Raw genomic sequence first — 16,269 nt, forward strand, 5'->3', positions numbered from 1 at the left:
AGAAGAAACGGAAGGTTGAGTTCGTTTGTTGGATTGCGCTTTCTCGGATCTGTTGCTGCGGCATGCGTGCCATGTTCTTGCAAGTGGTGTATGGCATGGTCCAGATGTTGTCGACACCGAAGCCTGCGTCCGATATGTAAACGAGGTTGGATCCATCGGGAGAAAACTCCGCTTCCTTCTCATACGGAATTCCCGTCAGTATGGGGTGAGCAATCACGGTTGAATCATCCTTTCGGCTGCGTGTAGACATGCAATATAGGTCTCCTAGCATATCGAACACAATCTCCTCCTTTGATGGATGAGTAGCTACCCGGAGTCATGTTCCTTCAGTAAAGTTCTTGGAAAGTCTTCTTGGGTATGGGTATGACGTTGCAATATCCCATTGTTCCTCTGCACGTCGGAGAGGATAGTCGGTATCTGGAAATATGTCTTCTTCCAAAAAGTTTGCGACGTCTTGGAAATTCTGACCTGCGAGCTCCATGCACCACGCCGGGAAATTAGAAACCAAGTGGGCAATGCCGATAGCAGCAAGTCCGTAGAGCATGGCTGCACCAAGTCTGTGCCTCCACACAGCTGGCTTCTGGTACATCGCCTGACGTGCAGACAGGCCATGGTCTTTCTCCATGACGGCCGACATAGTATAGAAAGAAATTTTGAAAAGTTCGATTTAAACATCAATGATGATGCGCAAAGGCTCTGAGAAGAATCGCGTTGTGCAGAGCTTGCCGACACCTTCGACCTGGACGACAAAGACTACCAACGACACACCGGACAGCGGGCTGTCAGCATACGGGCAGCCAAACGAAGAAATCCAACCGGGCCGAGACATTGCTATCGGTCAGAGAAACCGATGTTGTCGGTTTCCAAGCTTATCGTCTATCGTCTACTGCGGATATCAAGGAAGCCGCAGCGGAATTGTACTCCGGGTACTTGTACCCGATGGGTAAAGCAACGGGATCACCGGGCCGCACGCCTCCCGGCCGTATCGAAGCAACCCCGGGATTGAATGGCCCAAAATGATTCCAGGCATTGAGACGATAATATGAATGCGAAAATTGTCAATATCTCCGAGTCTCATTTCGTGCAAGGGCTTTTTCGATACATCGCACGACAAGAAAAATGAGGGCTGTTCCTACTAATTCGCAGCGCAAGTATTCACAAGAGAGTAACATCTCTCGCTTCGAGTTCGTAACTCTGGAGGATTTTCAACATGATAGCAATCAGACTGCATCCCTCGGCAACGAAAGAAAACACAACTTGGTGCAAACGTTGGAGGAATTGAAGTCAACCATCTATCCCCCCAACCCTTCGTACGATATCTCTGAGAAGCCATGGCTGCCCGGACCTCAAACTCCCTACCTCCTCACCAACGCCAATGTCGTTGATCCAAGAGCTGGGGTTGTGCATAAGGGCATCAGCCTACACTTGGCAGGTGGCAAGATTATCAGAGTGGCTCCCACCACCGCCCACGACTTGACCGCCGACTTTCTTTGTGCCGGACAAAAAGCGCAGAAGATCGATGCCAGCAAATATTTCGTCTGTCCAGGACTCATCGACTGTCATGTGCATCTCATGGCCGTGCATGGCAGCTCGACATTGCATGGAGCTTTCACCTTTCCACACGAAACAGCCATTTTCAGATCCGCCGGCACCCTTCGGGGCATCTTATCCAACGGCTTCACATCGGTCCGTGACACCGGTGGCGCAACCATTGCTCATGCGCAGGCCACTGAAGAGTTTCTTATACCCGGGCCCCGCGTCTTCCAAGGTGGACGGATGCTCTCACAGACAGGAGGCCACGGAGACGACACAGAAGTATGGAACGACTCGCACTGCTGCCGGAGCAATGGTATCGCCAATTCTGCTCTTGGGAGACTCTGTGATGGCGTGCCCGAGTGTCTACAGGCTGCGCGCGACAACATGCGTAAAGGCGCCCAACACCTCAAAGTGTGTACATCAGGCGGCATTGCCTCCGCCACGGACAAGCTTGAGTCCTTGCAGTTCACGGTAGAGGAACTTCAGGCTATCACGACTGTCAACAAGAACATGGGTGGTACACTAGTGACGGCTCATTGTTACACTGCCGAGGGTGTCCGCCACGCCATTGCGGGTGGTGTCCGCGGCATTGAGCATGGCAACATGATTGATCCTGAGACTGCGCAACTCATGGTTGAGAAAGGGGTCTTCTTGACGCCAACGCTAGCTCTTCACACATTTGTCACCATGCCACCGTACGACAAGTTTGAGACGCCGGAAGGGTTGCGCAAGAATGCGATCGTGGGAGATGCGGGGATACGGGGCATCCGCTACGCCGAGGATGCAGGTGTGACTGTGTGTTTCGGAACCGACACGACGGGGCCTACCTTGGTGATGCAGACGTACGAATTCGTCGTGCGGTCTAAGATATTAGCAAGCCCTGTAGTCCTACGGCAGGCTACTATCAACGGTGCCAAGCAACTGGGTATGGAGGGCAAGTTAGGCGAGCTTGTTGAGGGTTCCTTCGCCGATTTGCTGTTTCTGAATAAGAATCCATTGGAGGATGTCTCTAGCTTGGACAGAATCAACGAGAACTTGATGCTGGTGATGAAAGATGGTCGCATCGTCAAGAGTCAGATTAGCTCTCTGCGTCCAGAGCGGAACTGCGAGTGGAATTGAAACATGTCCGCACCATAGGTAGATATCAAAACTAAACACAAGGTTGACTGGGTTCTCGACAATGACAATATGAAGCTCAAGCCTGCACAGGAACAGTCAAATGATTGCCTCAGCGTTTCAGTATGGACTTACTACGATGGAGAGTTCTCCGATGAATTCATTGGAAATAATTATTTAACCATGAAAAAGAGAGAAATATCATGACTACATCATCCGATTCATCTTGACTACATAAGAATAACGTATCGATCACTCCGCCTCTTGATGAAGTTTGAACTCCCCATAATCCTATCGCGAAACATCATGGTCAGGCTACACACTGATATCCGCCATTTTGACCTCTTTCCCATCCACATCTTTCCCCTCAGGAACAGCCCTCATCGATATGTTGTCTTTATCATCTGACACTAGAACAGGATGTGTGGAGTCGTAGAAGGCCGCGTCAGGGTGTTGTCTGGCAGTCCGTCGGTCAAGCCAAAGTACCGCCCACAGCATGCTGAACAACAACGCAATTATGACGATCATGCTGATACAGCCATCACGCCAGTATGGCACTTTATCAGCGGGATAGAAGACAATGCCCCACCATGTATACAGGATTTGGGCGAAGGCGTTCATGCTTGTGAGAATGACACTGCGACGAGCATCGTCACCGCCTCGTTGGGAAATGATGTTAGCCCAGCCAAACAGCAATGGGTTGACGATGTAAGATGACCCAGCAAGATAGAAAGCGAACATGATGGCAACCTTTCCTGAAGTCGGCACCAGCAGAATGACGGCCGAGACAAGCTGTAATCCGCATGCTAGAATGCCCATGGGGACACGGCGCCCAGTTGCGTCGATATACACAGCGGCAAGCATGTTGGAGACGATTCCCATAGCTTGTATACCCAAAGGATACGTGGTGACCTGTGACTGCGTGAAGTATCCCTGTGCCGAGTAGTGTTTGAGCCACAGCAGATACAAGTTCTGAACGCAGAATGCTTCCAAAGCGGAACAGACCATGGAGAAGATGCATAGGATGTAGAAAGCCGGGGAACCAAAGACACGCTTTGCCAGTGACCATGGGTTGATGTTGTGGCCGTCTTCGCGCTTGGGTGGGAGACGATCTAGGGCGAGGCGCTTCTCGGACTCGCTAATCCATGGTGCTTTTGTCTGCTCGGGTGTATCCGGGAAGTAAAGAAATCCGACTATGGAAATGGGCAAGGTGATGATGCCGTCGATGAGAAACACCCATTGCCAGCCATCCAGCCCTGAGTAGCCGTCCATGCCCTGGTTGATCGCCGTCATCATTACGCCTGCAAACATGGAGCCTGCCTGGCCAGACGCCGTGAAGATTGCCGTTCTCTTAGCTATTTCGCGAGGTTTGTACCAGGATCCGATGCAGTAGATAGTGCCGCAGTACGTAGATGCTTCAATCAGCCCCATGAGAAACCTCACAACGCAGAGCTGGGCGTAGGTCTTGCATCCTGCACTGGCCATGGTGAGGCCTGCCCAAATGATTACCATTGAGGGGAACCAGATGCGTGGTGGAATCTTCTGGATGGCGATGCCGTGAGGAACCTGTCCGATGACATAGCCAGCGGTGGTCATCGACAATAGAACGTTGTACTGGCTACCGCTAAGGTCCAGGGCTTCTTTCAGACCAGAAACCTGCGGCTGTCAATAAATGACCCAAAGGTAATCAAGAGACAAGTACTCACGTATGCATTGGCAAAGGCAGCACGATCTAGGTAGTTGAAGAAGAAGCTCACACAGCAGTATGTGAGGATGAAAAAGTCTAGTACCAAGGTTGTCAGCTATGTGGTCACTCGTTACACCAACTTGAGTAACTCACCCAGCTTCCGAACCAGCCATCGCTCTTCCTTGCTAGATGACTCCTCGCCAAGAACCAAGACTATGATAATGAGCTAATGAACCTTCGTCTGATGGGAGAAATTCAAAACACGCACCCTTGATCCGGTGCATGACCGATGTTCGTTGTTTAGGCTCATCCATTATTCAAAGTGCGATGGGGGCTTGAGACTAATGTGGAGGCAACAACGATGCAGAATTGCGAAGCCTGCGCATTTTGTTACGTGTGGGAAGCTGTCTCGTTGTTTTCTACTGCTTTTCATTCATTGGCGCCTCCTGCCCGCGATCCGACATTGGGGTAATATCCCTGTTGCCGAACGACGAACCATTTTCCGATTGGCTGTAGAACTCGAGATGGGTATCTCAGATCCTCTATCTGCGTGGTAGATAAGGCCATCTCATAGCGTGCGATAAGGCAAGTCTTACTGCTTCCGCATGATAGGAAAGTGGCCCTTCTTGGCCAAGAATGATGTTGTCGTTGACGATGCCCTTCGGGCCGTGTCCCATAATGATAACCGAACGGAACTGACCGAGGGGAGACGCTGCACAATCAAACGATGCAGTTGATAGATAACGTTCACTACTTAGCCATGCAACATCAAGGACATGCGAAGAGCGCGTCTGGTACCTGCTGTTGACAACCCAATCACTCCAAATCTCACTAGACTGTCAGTCAAAAAGCACACGATGCCGAATAACGAGAGCGCACCTTTACTGCAGAATGATTCAAAACTATCCAAAACGAGAGCTGTGTTCTCCTCAGCTAACAGAGTAGTATTGGCTGGTTTTCTCATATCTGTCGCGCTAAGCTTTACCCAGGTACCGTAAGTAAGGAAAACAGCAAGTCTAGCGACTGCGATTGCTAACAATTCCAGTATTCTGTATCTTTTCCGTCTTATGGAATGTGAAGAATTCTACGGAAACCATGACACTGGCAATTTGCTAGGCGACCGTTGCAATCGCAGCGAGATCGACGCCGGTACCGCGACGCAAGTCTCTATTCTTGGCCTTTCGACGATGTTCTGCAGTGTTATCAACCTTTTCTACGCTGGTTGGCAGATTAAGAACTGGGGCCCAAAAATTGCACTTGTCCTGCAGACCGCGTTTCCTGCTTTGCGAGTTGGAGTTCAGGTCGTCGGAGTCTCAGTTGGCGCCAGGAGTGGAATCATCATCGTTCAGTGTAGTCAACTGATCAGCCTTATTGGGGGAATGTCCGGATATCTGCTCGTACTCAACACAATTGCCGGCGAGATTACTCCTCCCTCTGAACGGACCGCTATGTTCGGCATGCTCCAGGGCAGCGTCATGTTGGGAACATCGATCGGATATCTCCTCGGCGGCATTGTTGGCGACAGCTGTGGTATTATACGACCCTTTGAAATTGCAACCATCTTATTCGCATTGTCAAGCTTGTACTCGTCCGTGTTCATCCCATACATCGACCCCAGAACACCTGGTATTGTTGGTGGCACATCTATAAAGCGACAAGGGTGGAGTAGATGGCTTGGAGCTTTGAGAGTCCTTGCCCCCAAAAGATTTCGACTCGAGGATGGCCGACCTATAAAACACTACGGTGTAGCATTCCTGGCCTTGGGCGTCTTCTTGGGCGTCTTGGCAACTGGCTATGCGCCAACTCTAATCCAGCTCTACTCTACCGCGGCTTTCAATTTCCTGCCCACGGAAAACAGCTATCTTATGGCTTCCAACTCGCTCATACGCGGTGTTTTCCTTCTTTTCATATTCCCTAGAATCATCGATTCCGGGCGAAAGTGGTACACCGAGCGGTCCGAAAAGGAACTCCAGAGTGAGGTCTTCAGAGCACAAGTCCTAGCGGAAACAGAAGCAGGCGTCACAACGGACGTGCACCCCAAACCAAACAACTTGAGCGAAGCAACTGTCTTCCAAAGCGTTCCTGATCATGAGTTTGACATTTTTTTCTTGCGATGGAGCTTAGTAGCAGATGGGCTGCTCACAGCCTCAACCGCATTCGCAACCCAAGGATGGCACATCTATCTTGGTAAGCGATACACTTTAAAGTTGTTTTCAAGGTCGCTAACCAGAATGCCAGCCGGTGTATTATTCCCTCTAGCGTCTGGATCCGCGCCCGCCAGTAAAGGCGTCATCACGGAGATGTGTGCACCGTCAGAACGGGCGGACGCACTGCAAGCTATGACCCTCGTCGAAAACATCGCCATGCTATCAACTCTGGGCTTATTTGGGTTCATCTTCTCAAGCTTTGCTGGAATTGAGAAGGCATATTTAACTTTCTTTTGTAACGCGGTATGTTCCTGTGGCTTCTGCTTGGGGATGTCTTCCAAACGCTGACAACAGTACAGGGCGTTGCAATGGCAGCGGTGGCCGTTTTGCTGTTGTCTAGTTTCCCTCCTCCGAATGGTCTGCCGGATGACCAGACTTCTCAAGCTGGATAGAAGATGATCTGCTTGTGTGCCCACTCGTTATCTTTGTGTCGAGAATCAAATTGTGGTCAAAATTGTGGTGTCTTGCTTAGTACTCAGGCGAAAACTTTCACCTCACCAGGCAGAAACCTGGGCTCTACAAATTGATTCCATACCTTAGTTTTCTTGATCAACTGTCTTTGAAGTGTATAAAATTCGGTCCATTCTACTATCTCTGTTACCATTGTCGGCGGTGCTGCTGTCCGGTCATCATCGCTTCTGCTTCATAATCACTGTCTGCTCTGATACATGTAGCCAGAAACACACACCCGAATAATAAATTCCAAACTGGGAGATACCAGATAACATATCTGCGGTCGCGAAGTGAGAATAAGCTTACAGCCTACGAATCGATCATTGTTGTCGCTAGTGACCAGGGCTAATCTATCGGCCCGCAGGGTTATGGTTGAAGGAAGACGTATCTGACTTGTCCTGAGTTCCGCAATCCGACTGGGTGACGATACCGGCAGCAAGTGCTGGCAATGACTTGCAGGGGTGGACGGCGGCCAGGCCTTCAACTGCGGGGTCATGTTCGAGTTTGTGTGGGGATCGGGTACATGCACCCGAGATAGGGGTTTATAAGGATCGGAGTGGGAGACTTCGAACAACTATCCATAAAACAGTATCCGATGGTCTTTCCGAAAGGTCTAGAAACTAGGGCACAAAAACACATCCGACATTGACATGCCTGCTGAGCCGGAGACCATGCCCGTTGAGACGACCGGCCGACGAAAGAGGCCTCGGGTACCTGATGACCAAAGGAAGAGGGTCAAGATTGCGTACGCCCAAGACGAATCCGGCATTTCAACCTATGCGCAAGATAATGATATTGACTGGACCAGTTGCAAGCTTTGTCGCCGAAATAAACTCCGTTGCAATGGGCAAGCCCCCTGTGACAGATGTCAAGGCGCCCGAAGGCAATGCCAGTATTCTGGCAGTGATACGCCTGTAGATTCACCCAGGCGATCACATTCCAACCCAACATCACACGTAGAAGGAAAAAATCGTGATGAGGAGGAGCTTCAACTCCTGCAGGAAATTTTCTCGAGAGAGCACCCCGATGTTCCGATTGAGGTCAAGGCTTTAGAACGTCTTCATTCGCACTTGGTCGCCCAAACCTCCGATGACACTGCTGTTGGTATGCCATCAACTGAGGCAGTAGGTCGGTCAGGAAATGGGGCTTTGGATCAAACCACAAGTCAGGATGTAATCTACTGCGATGCGGTATCAGCACACGCCGCCTCTGTGACTGTTGTCAACCAAGGCAAAACCCGTAAGCATATTTCTTCGAATGCATGAAAAATGAAAACAGCTTAAGCTAACAGCGAACCTCTTTAAACAGACTTCGAGGGCACTTCGTCATTGTGGTCATTCTTTACCTCCGTGCAACAGGTTTTTGCCGGTGATGTAGATGAGGAAAATGAGAATGGAGACGCGGTAGGTCTTTTCTCTTTCTGTCCTAGACAAGGCTCAACCCCTGTCAGCGACAGCTCGCTAAGGTTTCCTTAGGACTGTCGAGACATCAGCCTGCACCAGGTCTCTGATCTAAGCTTCGGAACCGACTGGAGGACTTCAGTCAATGCGGCTCTCCCGCCCCAGGAGGTTGTGAACTATTTGACTACATCATTTTTCGACCACGGCCAGGCCAATTATTTCTGTGTCCATCCGGAGATATTCTCTCGCAAACTCACGGCCTTTTATGATGGCACGCATGAGTTTGAGGCAAGAGACTCTCGGAACTCTCGGCGATCGGTTGAATTCATTTCCATCCTATTCATGGTCCTCGCCATCGGCAGCCAATTTGCGGACACTGGCATCGCCCCAAGCCTCGAGACGTCTGCTGAATCAAATCGACCGCTGGTTGAAGAAGGACTCCACTCTCTGCAAGATATTTCCCGCATCAAAGTTCCCGTCCCAGCTCCAAACCTCGGCTGGCGCTTCTACGAGGCTTCACGCAAACTTCTTCCGGATATTATCTGCTCGTCGTCAATGGCCAGCGTTCAAGTCTGCGCTCTTCAGGGCATCTATTTGCCGAGCACTGGTAGTCGTGACGCAAGTTATAACGTGCTTGGGCTGGCGTTACGGATGGCGATCAACATGGGCCTTCACACGAGCTTTGCCGCTTCCTCGCTACATGCTCATGTGCGTGAGTTGCGGAACAGGCTATGGTGGACAGTATACGTCGCAGAAAGGCTGTACAGTGTCGAGATGGGACGACCGCTATCCTTGAGTGACACCGAGATTGACGCCCCGTATCCAGTGGAGACTCTTGGATGGAAACGCTGTGACGGCCTGATTGCAATGGCACAGATCTGCCACTTGCTTGGTAGGATCGTCGGTGCTGTCTACGACAGAACAGCCGCAGAGAAGGGAACGATCATACGGCCGAAGGTCATCCACCAACTCAAACGCGATTTAGAGCAATGGAGGCGAGACCTTCCGAAGCATGTCAACCTCGAGAGCTTCACAACAAGATCTGAGGCCCACCTAGCTTTGACGTTTGAGCAAGCGACCATACTGCTGACACGATCATGCCTCAACTACAACGCAGCAACAAGGAAGTCCGATAAGCCTCTGGCCCCAAATGCGACCAAATTTCTAGAGCAGCAAGCCCAGCAATGCGTTGACTCAGCCGTCGCGTGTATTCGAATCATGTCCAAGCTGAAGTCATTATCTCTTTTGTGCGCTCCGTCTTTCCACGATTCGCTCCACTGCAGCTCGGCCCTTCACGTGCTTTTGCTTGCCAGGGTTAGGTTGGCGGGTATCACCGCTGCACCGATGAAAATCATTTCTCAGGGTATCCTTATTCTCACGGAACTGGCCATGGGGAGCGAAGCCGCAGCTTTGAGCCTGAGAGGAATCGTTCGTGCTGTGGCGAACGTTTCCGCAACTACAGACCGACAGCATCACGAACAAAACCACGCGTCCCTGTCATTACGGAGAGATCAGACACAAAAGCAAGGAAGGAAGGCTTGGAGAAATTGGATTACCTCTCAATCTATGTCTAAGTCGCATACAAGCTCTATTGGCGATACTCATTTGGATGTGAACTTCGACCACGATCGACATTACGATGTGCGCCAAGAAGGTAGCGCATCAGCGATTTGTTCCCCGTTAGACTTCCCTTCTAGCAACAGTCAACAAGGAGCACAGCCAGGGGATGGAACAAGCATAGCATCTGATCTGTCTGATATCACGTATCCCTGGGTAGCGGAGCACTTTGAGTTTGACGTTCTGAGCAGAGATCTCGGGGGTGTTCCGGAATTTGATCTACTATGCTGACCCTTGCTCCTTGATTGAAATATGAACTCCTCTGCATGTCCATTCATTCGCTTTAGGATGCTGAAAATGCTGTATGGCCGATACTGCCTAGAGACACATGCACGTTTATTACATTTCCTCGACTAAACAACTACGTCGTGATCAACGTATTGCCCTTTACCATAGTACCTCCATCGGCTGACATATGCTACAGAGGTGTTGGCTGTTGTCGCCTCACCATTCGTAGTCCCGTAAACCCCAACTACGGTACCGGTGTAGCCGCCACTCACAAGGCTTGCCAGAGAATGCCCCACGACTGTCGCATTGGTATCTTCGCTCTTATCTTTGCTGACCTGCCCCGCAAGAAACGTGTAGTGCGTTGTGTTTTCAGCCCGGACTTCTAAGCGCAGAGCAGCATCTGCTTCCTGGTCCCCAGGCAGCGGCACTATGACGTCTTGCGGCAATGTCACATTTTCGTTGTTGCTGAATGATCGAAGACGTATGCATTTGCCGTCCACCGCCTGATTATTTGCGATGATTGCAAGGTCTATGTGTCGCTTTTCGTCTAGATAAACCGAGACTCCGGCTTCGTCTGCTGGGCCTTTTGGGTGAAATTCGAGGTCGACGCTGAAACTAAAAAGTGTATCGGTCTGTCTACGGCCCAAGAACGTAATAGTGTTGGGCATCGTACTGTTGCGCGTAACCACCGAGGATAGGTTTCTTTCCGATAGTCCGAGTTGCAACCGGTTCAGGTGTCCAGGAGGGGAAATGACATATGCTGCCTCCTCTGGATAACGAACATGCAACCAATGTGTTGGCAAATCCGAAGAGCCATTGAAGTCAACGACATCAGGCTCATCTCCTGTACCAGGTATGCCGCTTGCATTGCCATTTTGACCAGGAAGCGATGTGCCCATTTGCCCCCTGACAGGTTCCAGCAGGCTTGGCCACCCACCTGCCTCATCCGGCCATGAGACAGGAAATAACACGGTCTCTCTGCCCATCGGATATGACAAAAAGTCTGGCCCTGATCGCATTGCGAGAGCTACTCCCCACCAAAGCCCTGTATCTTCATCTTGGAAAAGGTCGGCGTGTCCAACGGTTTGGAAGTACGAAGAGTTGCGGTGCTCAGCGATGACAATTGGGTTTGCCGGGTCGCTCTCGTAGGGGCCGCCGACGGCGAGGGATCTCGCAATTGATCCGCGGTGGTTTTCTTTCGTTCCCCCTTCGGCGACGAGGATGTAGTAATAGTCGTCTTTCTTGTATAGATGCGGCCCCTCAGCGGTGCCTAGACCAGTCCCATTCCAGGGGTAGCTAATGGAGCCAAGGGAACCACTGTCCACGTCGATGGTGGCCAAGGCGATTGCAGTCCCAGTCGAAAGCGCAGCCGCTCCAGTAAAGTAGACAGTTCCGTCATCATCGAAAAGTAGCGATGGATCGTAGCCGACGAAGTCAACCTTGGTCGGAATGCTCCACGAGGACGCGTTGTATGGGTCGTTGGTTGTAAAGATCAGGTTTTCCATGACGAAGTCCTTGTAGGATGCTATAGAGACGTAGGTGGTCGTGACATAGAATGTGCCATTATGGTAGCGAATCGTTGATGCGAAAAGACCGTCTTGTCCAGTTGGGGCGTCCGCGAATTGCGGTAGTTGTTCTCGCCGGTTAAGCACGCTGCTTACGAGCTCCCAGCAGCGGAGGTCCTTGCTGGCGTAGACGGGAACACCGGGAAACCAGGTGAAAGTGGACGTCACGCAAAAGAATGTGCTTTCAACATAAATGCAGCTTGGGTCCGGATGGAAGCCTGGAAGGATAGGATTGAAGTAGCTGGCCGTCACTCCCGCAACCCAAAGCCAGAAAAAAGCAAAGCCATTCATCTTTGACGAGTGCAACGTATGATGACTTTGTTTCGAACTTTCACCGATTTTTAGTCGTTCTGGGAATTATATATACTCCGTTGAATTGCCAGCAGCCTAACACACATGCCATTCGCTTCCCGCTCAAATACGAAATACGATAAAAGTATACGAAAATGACTTGGGAATACGAAAATATGCAGGGAGAAGTTAACCGAATATTTCACTTCCAAATGGCGAGTCACATAATGCAAGCGTGGGCTGCTTTGCAAAATTAACGTCAGTTATCCCGTCCAGAATTCCTCACCCATCCAGGGTTCAATCATTCCACTGCTCCCTACAGTCTGTCTCTCATTTCTGGTTCCGATGTAGTATGGGTTGAAAGGGTATGATAAAAGTAACTTCTGCTTGTCGTGACTTGGAGAATTTCACACATAGGCCGGCGGCGTACTGAAGAAAGAGATCCGTCTCGGGCATAGACCGCCTTTGATCGGGATGTTGGGCTTCTCTTCTGCCGAACTTTCAACTTGGTCGGAGGACTTCCTACGGAAGTCACGTTGGCATTAGAGACCAATCCATTTGGAGAGGTTCTGCGTTGGAAATAGATAGCTCGTCGACCTCATCTTATGGTCGTTGCGACTGGGGGAGCGATAATCTCTCGAAACTTAGAATGTCAGATTGGGTGCAGATACGCACAACACGCAGACGGACGCAGCTAATGAGGGCCCGCTGCCCTGTTGCGAATTTGACATAGAAAGTCCCTATGTCTGTCGAACCAAATCCACCAAATCCAGAGTTTATCTACCACACAGGGCAAATTCAGTGAGATTCTCGACACAAGGCTCCTCAAGATCCGCGTCTGATTGGCCTCAATGTGGCTATTGCATTGTTTCATACAGTTAAGTATTGTTTGACGTCTGTTTCTCCAAAACATATCTAAATCTGTGAGCAACAGCAGAAAGTTCCACAAATTCAAAATTAGAAGAAAATCAACCTAGGAAACGACTAGCGAGATGTAGTAAGACTATACGTTTCTTTATATCAGTTGAGATTATTCGCTAGGGAGCTTTGTGCTCACAGGTCACGCCCATTTCTTGGGGGGCGTCCCCATACGTCCCGCCCACATTCCGCTGAGCGCTGATCGCAGCCACTTCAGCGTCAACCCAGATGGATACCATCGAAATGGCTCTACCTCACAATTTGAAGTCTTCCGGAAAGCCTGCCTCTGACCATTCTTTGAACTTGATCCCACCGGCGGCCTTGGGCATCCTGACCACGAGGGGAACCTCGGCGGCCTCGTCCTTCCCACGCGCCTCAGCGGAGTGGACGATGCTCACATGGGTGAGCCTCTCGAACCCCACGTTTGCGTACAGAGAGAACCCTGTATCCGAAGCTTCGGTGTAGATCGGCAGTTCCAATTGATCTGCAACGTCGGCCCCCCACTGCATGAGTACGCGGCCGATACCTTGTCTCTGGCGGTTGGGGTCCACAGCTATCGTCGAGAGGTCTTTGAAGACACATCAGCCTTTGGGGCCTTGATGATGGTCAGGAAACTTACAGATGTACCTGCGCTTGCCAAAGAGCTGGACACGCATGTCCCACATGGGCATCAATATCCGTTCGCATTTCTTCTTGTCGTCACCCGTGAGCCACGGGATGCCCTCTGGCCTTTGGAATGCGTGCTCCTCGCCAGGTCGCCAGAAAATGTCCCACACCGCCATGCCGACGATTTCGCCCGTCTCGGTGTCGACGCACTTCACTGGGTGGCCGATCTGGTCTTGCTTCCACCACTCATGCGTCCCTTCTGTGTGAAGTTTCCGGTCGACGCCATTGGGGTAGAGGAATCTCATTATGGGCTCATCTTTGAAAGCCGCGAACTGGACGTCGTAGATCCGTTCGATGTCTTCGACGAGGGCTGGTAATACAACGAAGGGCATCTTGAAGATTGCTAGGGTGGCGGCGGAAAGGATTGCTAGAGTGGCAGTGGAAAGTTTGTAGTAGAAAAAAAGCAACTGATGGAGTGTGTTTTCTCGGCAAATGACACGATGGCTCCTGAAAAAGAAGTTGAATAGAATTCGCTTGACGCGTGGATCGATTTATTTCCGAGCTGTATCGGTCACCCGAGCTTTGCATTCGCCCACCTTTCTAGTTTATTTAACAAGGAAGTTCGGAATTGGCACCCGTAAGCACGATCGCTTTGCTACCTAGAACACCGCTTCCCGAGCACTTGGTGCCACCTTCAATTTATGCCGTACCGACTGGATCTTTGGGCAGAATACTCGCAGGATTTACCATAGGCTATCCAAGCTATCGTAAGCTATCGGGAAATGTCACGCAACTGGGGAGACCAATGAAATCGATATCCGCCACGGTGGTAGCCCTATATTTGTGGAGAAAGCATGGCAAACGCTTGGCAAGACCCAGTGACCATATCAGTGGTTCGGTCAAACTTAACCTTCAACGGACACTACTGCGAGGTCACAACCCCTGAAACGGAGGCACACGAGACGAACTAACTGTTTTTGTGCATGTCACTCTATCATCTGGTCCTGATCTTCCTTGTTAAGCCCTCATCACGTCATTGATCTCCTCATCTGGATGGTCCCGCCGAGGCTCAGGGTACTATTGTCTGACATTTCTTTACTCATCTCCAAAGCATACATGAGGTAATTGCATCTTCAAAAGTCACTTCCTGCCGGTTGCTCCGATCATGAGACCCAACGGATACGCAGCCATCATTCTGGCAAACCCTTACTCCGCTCTTTCTCCGCTCAGTGCCGGCACCAAGATCGCCAGCCAGGGGCCTATTTGGTGCGCGGCAACCATTCTGAATGCCCAATAGCATTAGTGACCTGCTGCCAAGACTTTGACGGAGAGAAAAATACCTGTTCTGGGCGCCATTGAACCCTCGCCCGGTTCGATCTTGAGATTGCCAGATCTCTTGGCAATGTTTGGGTTGTTGGAACCAGCTTTCGTACTGCTAGTTCGTGCGGTACGAGTCTCTGTAGCGCCCGCAAAGCGAATAGGGCCACCTTGAAAGGTAGTCACAGCAGGCGTGAGTTGTCGTCGATGAGAAACGCCACCTGGCTCTCCAACAGGAACCCTCGGAGCAGCTCGAAGGCGGGATGCAATGTCGTTTCGTGCGACCTGCTGGCGCCTAGTTGATGACGGCGACGGAGGCGATGGTGGTGGGGTGAGGTGTTGAGATCTGTCGTTGGCACGCCTCGGCCGCCGGGTCGGTGTCCTGCCTTGGGCATCTTCATCGCTGTCTGACAAAATTTCGATGATTTCCGGGTGTTGTTTGCGTTCGCTTTGGGGAGTAGGAGGGTCCCGAATATTCATGAAGAGATTCCATGAGAACAAGAGTGTGTCGGGACCAAAAGAGGGGGGCATCTTGGAGGACGTTTACTCATGCGTGTTGAGCATGCAAGAACAAGGCAACGGGCTTGTTGAGAGATGGAATCAAGCTGGTCTTTATGTTGAATATGATCGTTGGAGCTGAAAATGACATTTCTCTTGTTTCTGTTTGGACTGGACGGGCGGTGTGCTGTAACTGATGGATGCCTGCGTCGCTGTCTCAAACCGCAACATGATCAGCTTTCAGCTTCAATCATGTATCTCAATGATGTATCTCAAAAATTGCAGTATTGGTACCTCAAACGATATCAAGCTGGAAAGATCTAGGTAGATGCCAAAGACAGCGACTTCAAAGACATTCCCACACATGGCTGACAAAGATTCTAGAGCTGAGAAAATGTCTGATTCCAACTCATGTCAACGTCCCGCTCATGGTAATCATTGTGCTCGGCATGCCGCCCTCTGCTTCTATGCCAAATTCTATGATATTCGCTCGCCGTGATTTGAGGTGTAGGCTGACGCCAGCGCCGTTCGGAAGCCAGGCGACATGGAATCGTGAATGGTTGGAAGCGGCCAGCCACGGTTGATCGCACGGCTTAGTGCATTAGTGTACGGACAAGGGGCCAATTACAGATGGACAGTGGTACAGCTCCCTTTGACCCCCAGAAGCCGCCGTTTTAGCGTGCCTTAATACCTGGCGAGTGAACCAGGTTTCCTGGTTAGATAGGTAAGCAGCGGAGATCAGCTTAAGAGAAGACCTGTTTGGCCGACGTACCAGCTTAATCTCTTAGGCCACCCATTACTGGCTGCTGTAGCCAATTCACCCTAAAAGT

General features: G+C 50.8%; 6 protein-coding genes across 6 annotated transcripts; 2 read left to right on the plus strand and 4 right to left on the minus strand.

The window, feature by feature from the left end:
• Positions 1-1,119: 1,119 nt before the first annotated feature.
• On the plus strand, positions 1,120-2,655 carry CGCS363_v011268 (Uncharacterized protein; the record flags this gene model as incomplete). The annotated part of the gene is made up of 1 exon (XM_036643117.1): positions 1,120-2,655. One exon carries the CDS (start codon positions 1,120-1,122, stop codon positions 2,653-2,655), a length of 1,536 nt encoding a protein of 511 aa, XP_036492225.1.
• A 312-nt stretch (positions 2,656-2,967) lies between these two features.
• Positions 2,968-4,653, minus strand: liz1-1 (Pantothenate transporter liz1; the record flags this gene model as incomplete). The annotated part of the gene is made up of 4 exons (XM_036643118.1): positions 2,968-4,308; positions 4,359-4,435; positions 4,493-4,552; positions 4,608-4,653. The coding sequence occupies 4 exons, from the start codon at positions 4,651-4,653 to the stop codon at positions 2,968-2,970; spliced, it is 1,524 nt and encodes a 507-aa protein (XP_036492226.1).
• Positions 4,654-5,196: 543 nt separating this feature from the next.
• Positions 5,197-6,938, plus strand: CGCS363_v011270 (uncharacterized protein; the record flags this gene model as incomplete). Its single annotated transcript, XM_036643119.1, has 4 exons — positions 5,197-5,333; positions 5,385-6,526; positions 6,578-6,789; positions 6,846-6,938. The coding sequence occupies 4 exons, from the start codon at positions 5,197-5,199 to the stop codon at positions 6,936-6,938; spliced, it is 1,584 nt and encodes a 527-aa protein (XP_036491493.1).
• Positions 6,939-10,369: 3,431 nt separating this feature from the next.
• Positions 10,370-12,100, minus strand: CGCS363_v011271 (Non-reducing end alpha-L-arabinofuranosidase BoGH43A; the record flags this gene model as incomplete). Its single annotated transcript, XM_036643120.1, has 1 exon — positions 10,370-12,100. One exon carries the CDS (start codon positions 12,098-12,100, stop codon positions 10,370-10,372), a length of 1,731 nt encoding a protein of 576 aa, XP_036491910.1.
• A 1,172-nt stretch (positions 12,101-13,272) lies between these two features.
• Positions 13,273-14,016, minus strand: SID5-0 (putative acyltransferase SID5; the record flags this gene model as incomplete). The annotated part of the gene is made up of 2 exons (XM_036643121.1): positions 13,273-13,586; positions 13,638-14,016. The coding sequence occupies 2 exons, from the start codon at positions 14,014-14,016 to the stop codon at positions 13,273-13,275; spliced, it is 693 nt and encodes a 230-aa protein (XP_036491564.1).
• Positions 14,017-14,883: 867 nt separating this feature from the next.
• Positions 14,884-15,472, minus strand: CGCS363_v011273 (uncharacterized protein; the record flags this gene model as incomplete). Its single annotated transcript, XM_036643122.1, has 2 exons — positions 14,884-14,906; positions 14,965-15,472. The coding sequence occupies 2 exons, from the start codon at positions 15,470-15,472 to the stop codon at positions 14,884-14,886; spliced, it is 531 nt and encodes a 176-aa protein (XP_036491492.1).
• Positions 15,473-16,269: the final 797 nt, after the last annotated feature.

This window comes from Colletotrichum siamense (genome assembly GCF_013390195.1).
Source record: "Colletotrichum siamense strain Cg363 chromosome Unknown KSG_Cg363_contig07, whole genome shotgun sequence".
NCBI lineage: Eukaryota > Fungi > Ascomycota > Sordariomycetes > Glomerellales > Glomerellaceae > Colletotrichum > Colletotrichum siamense.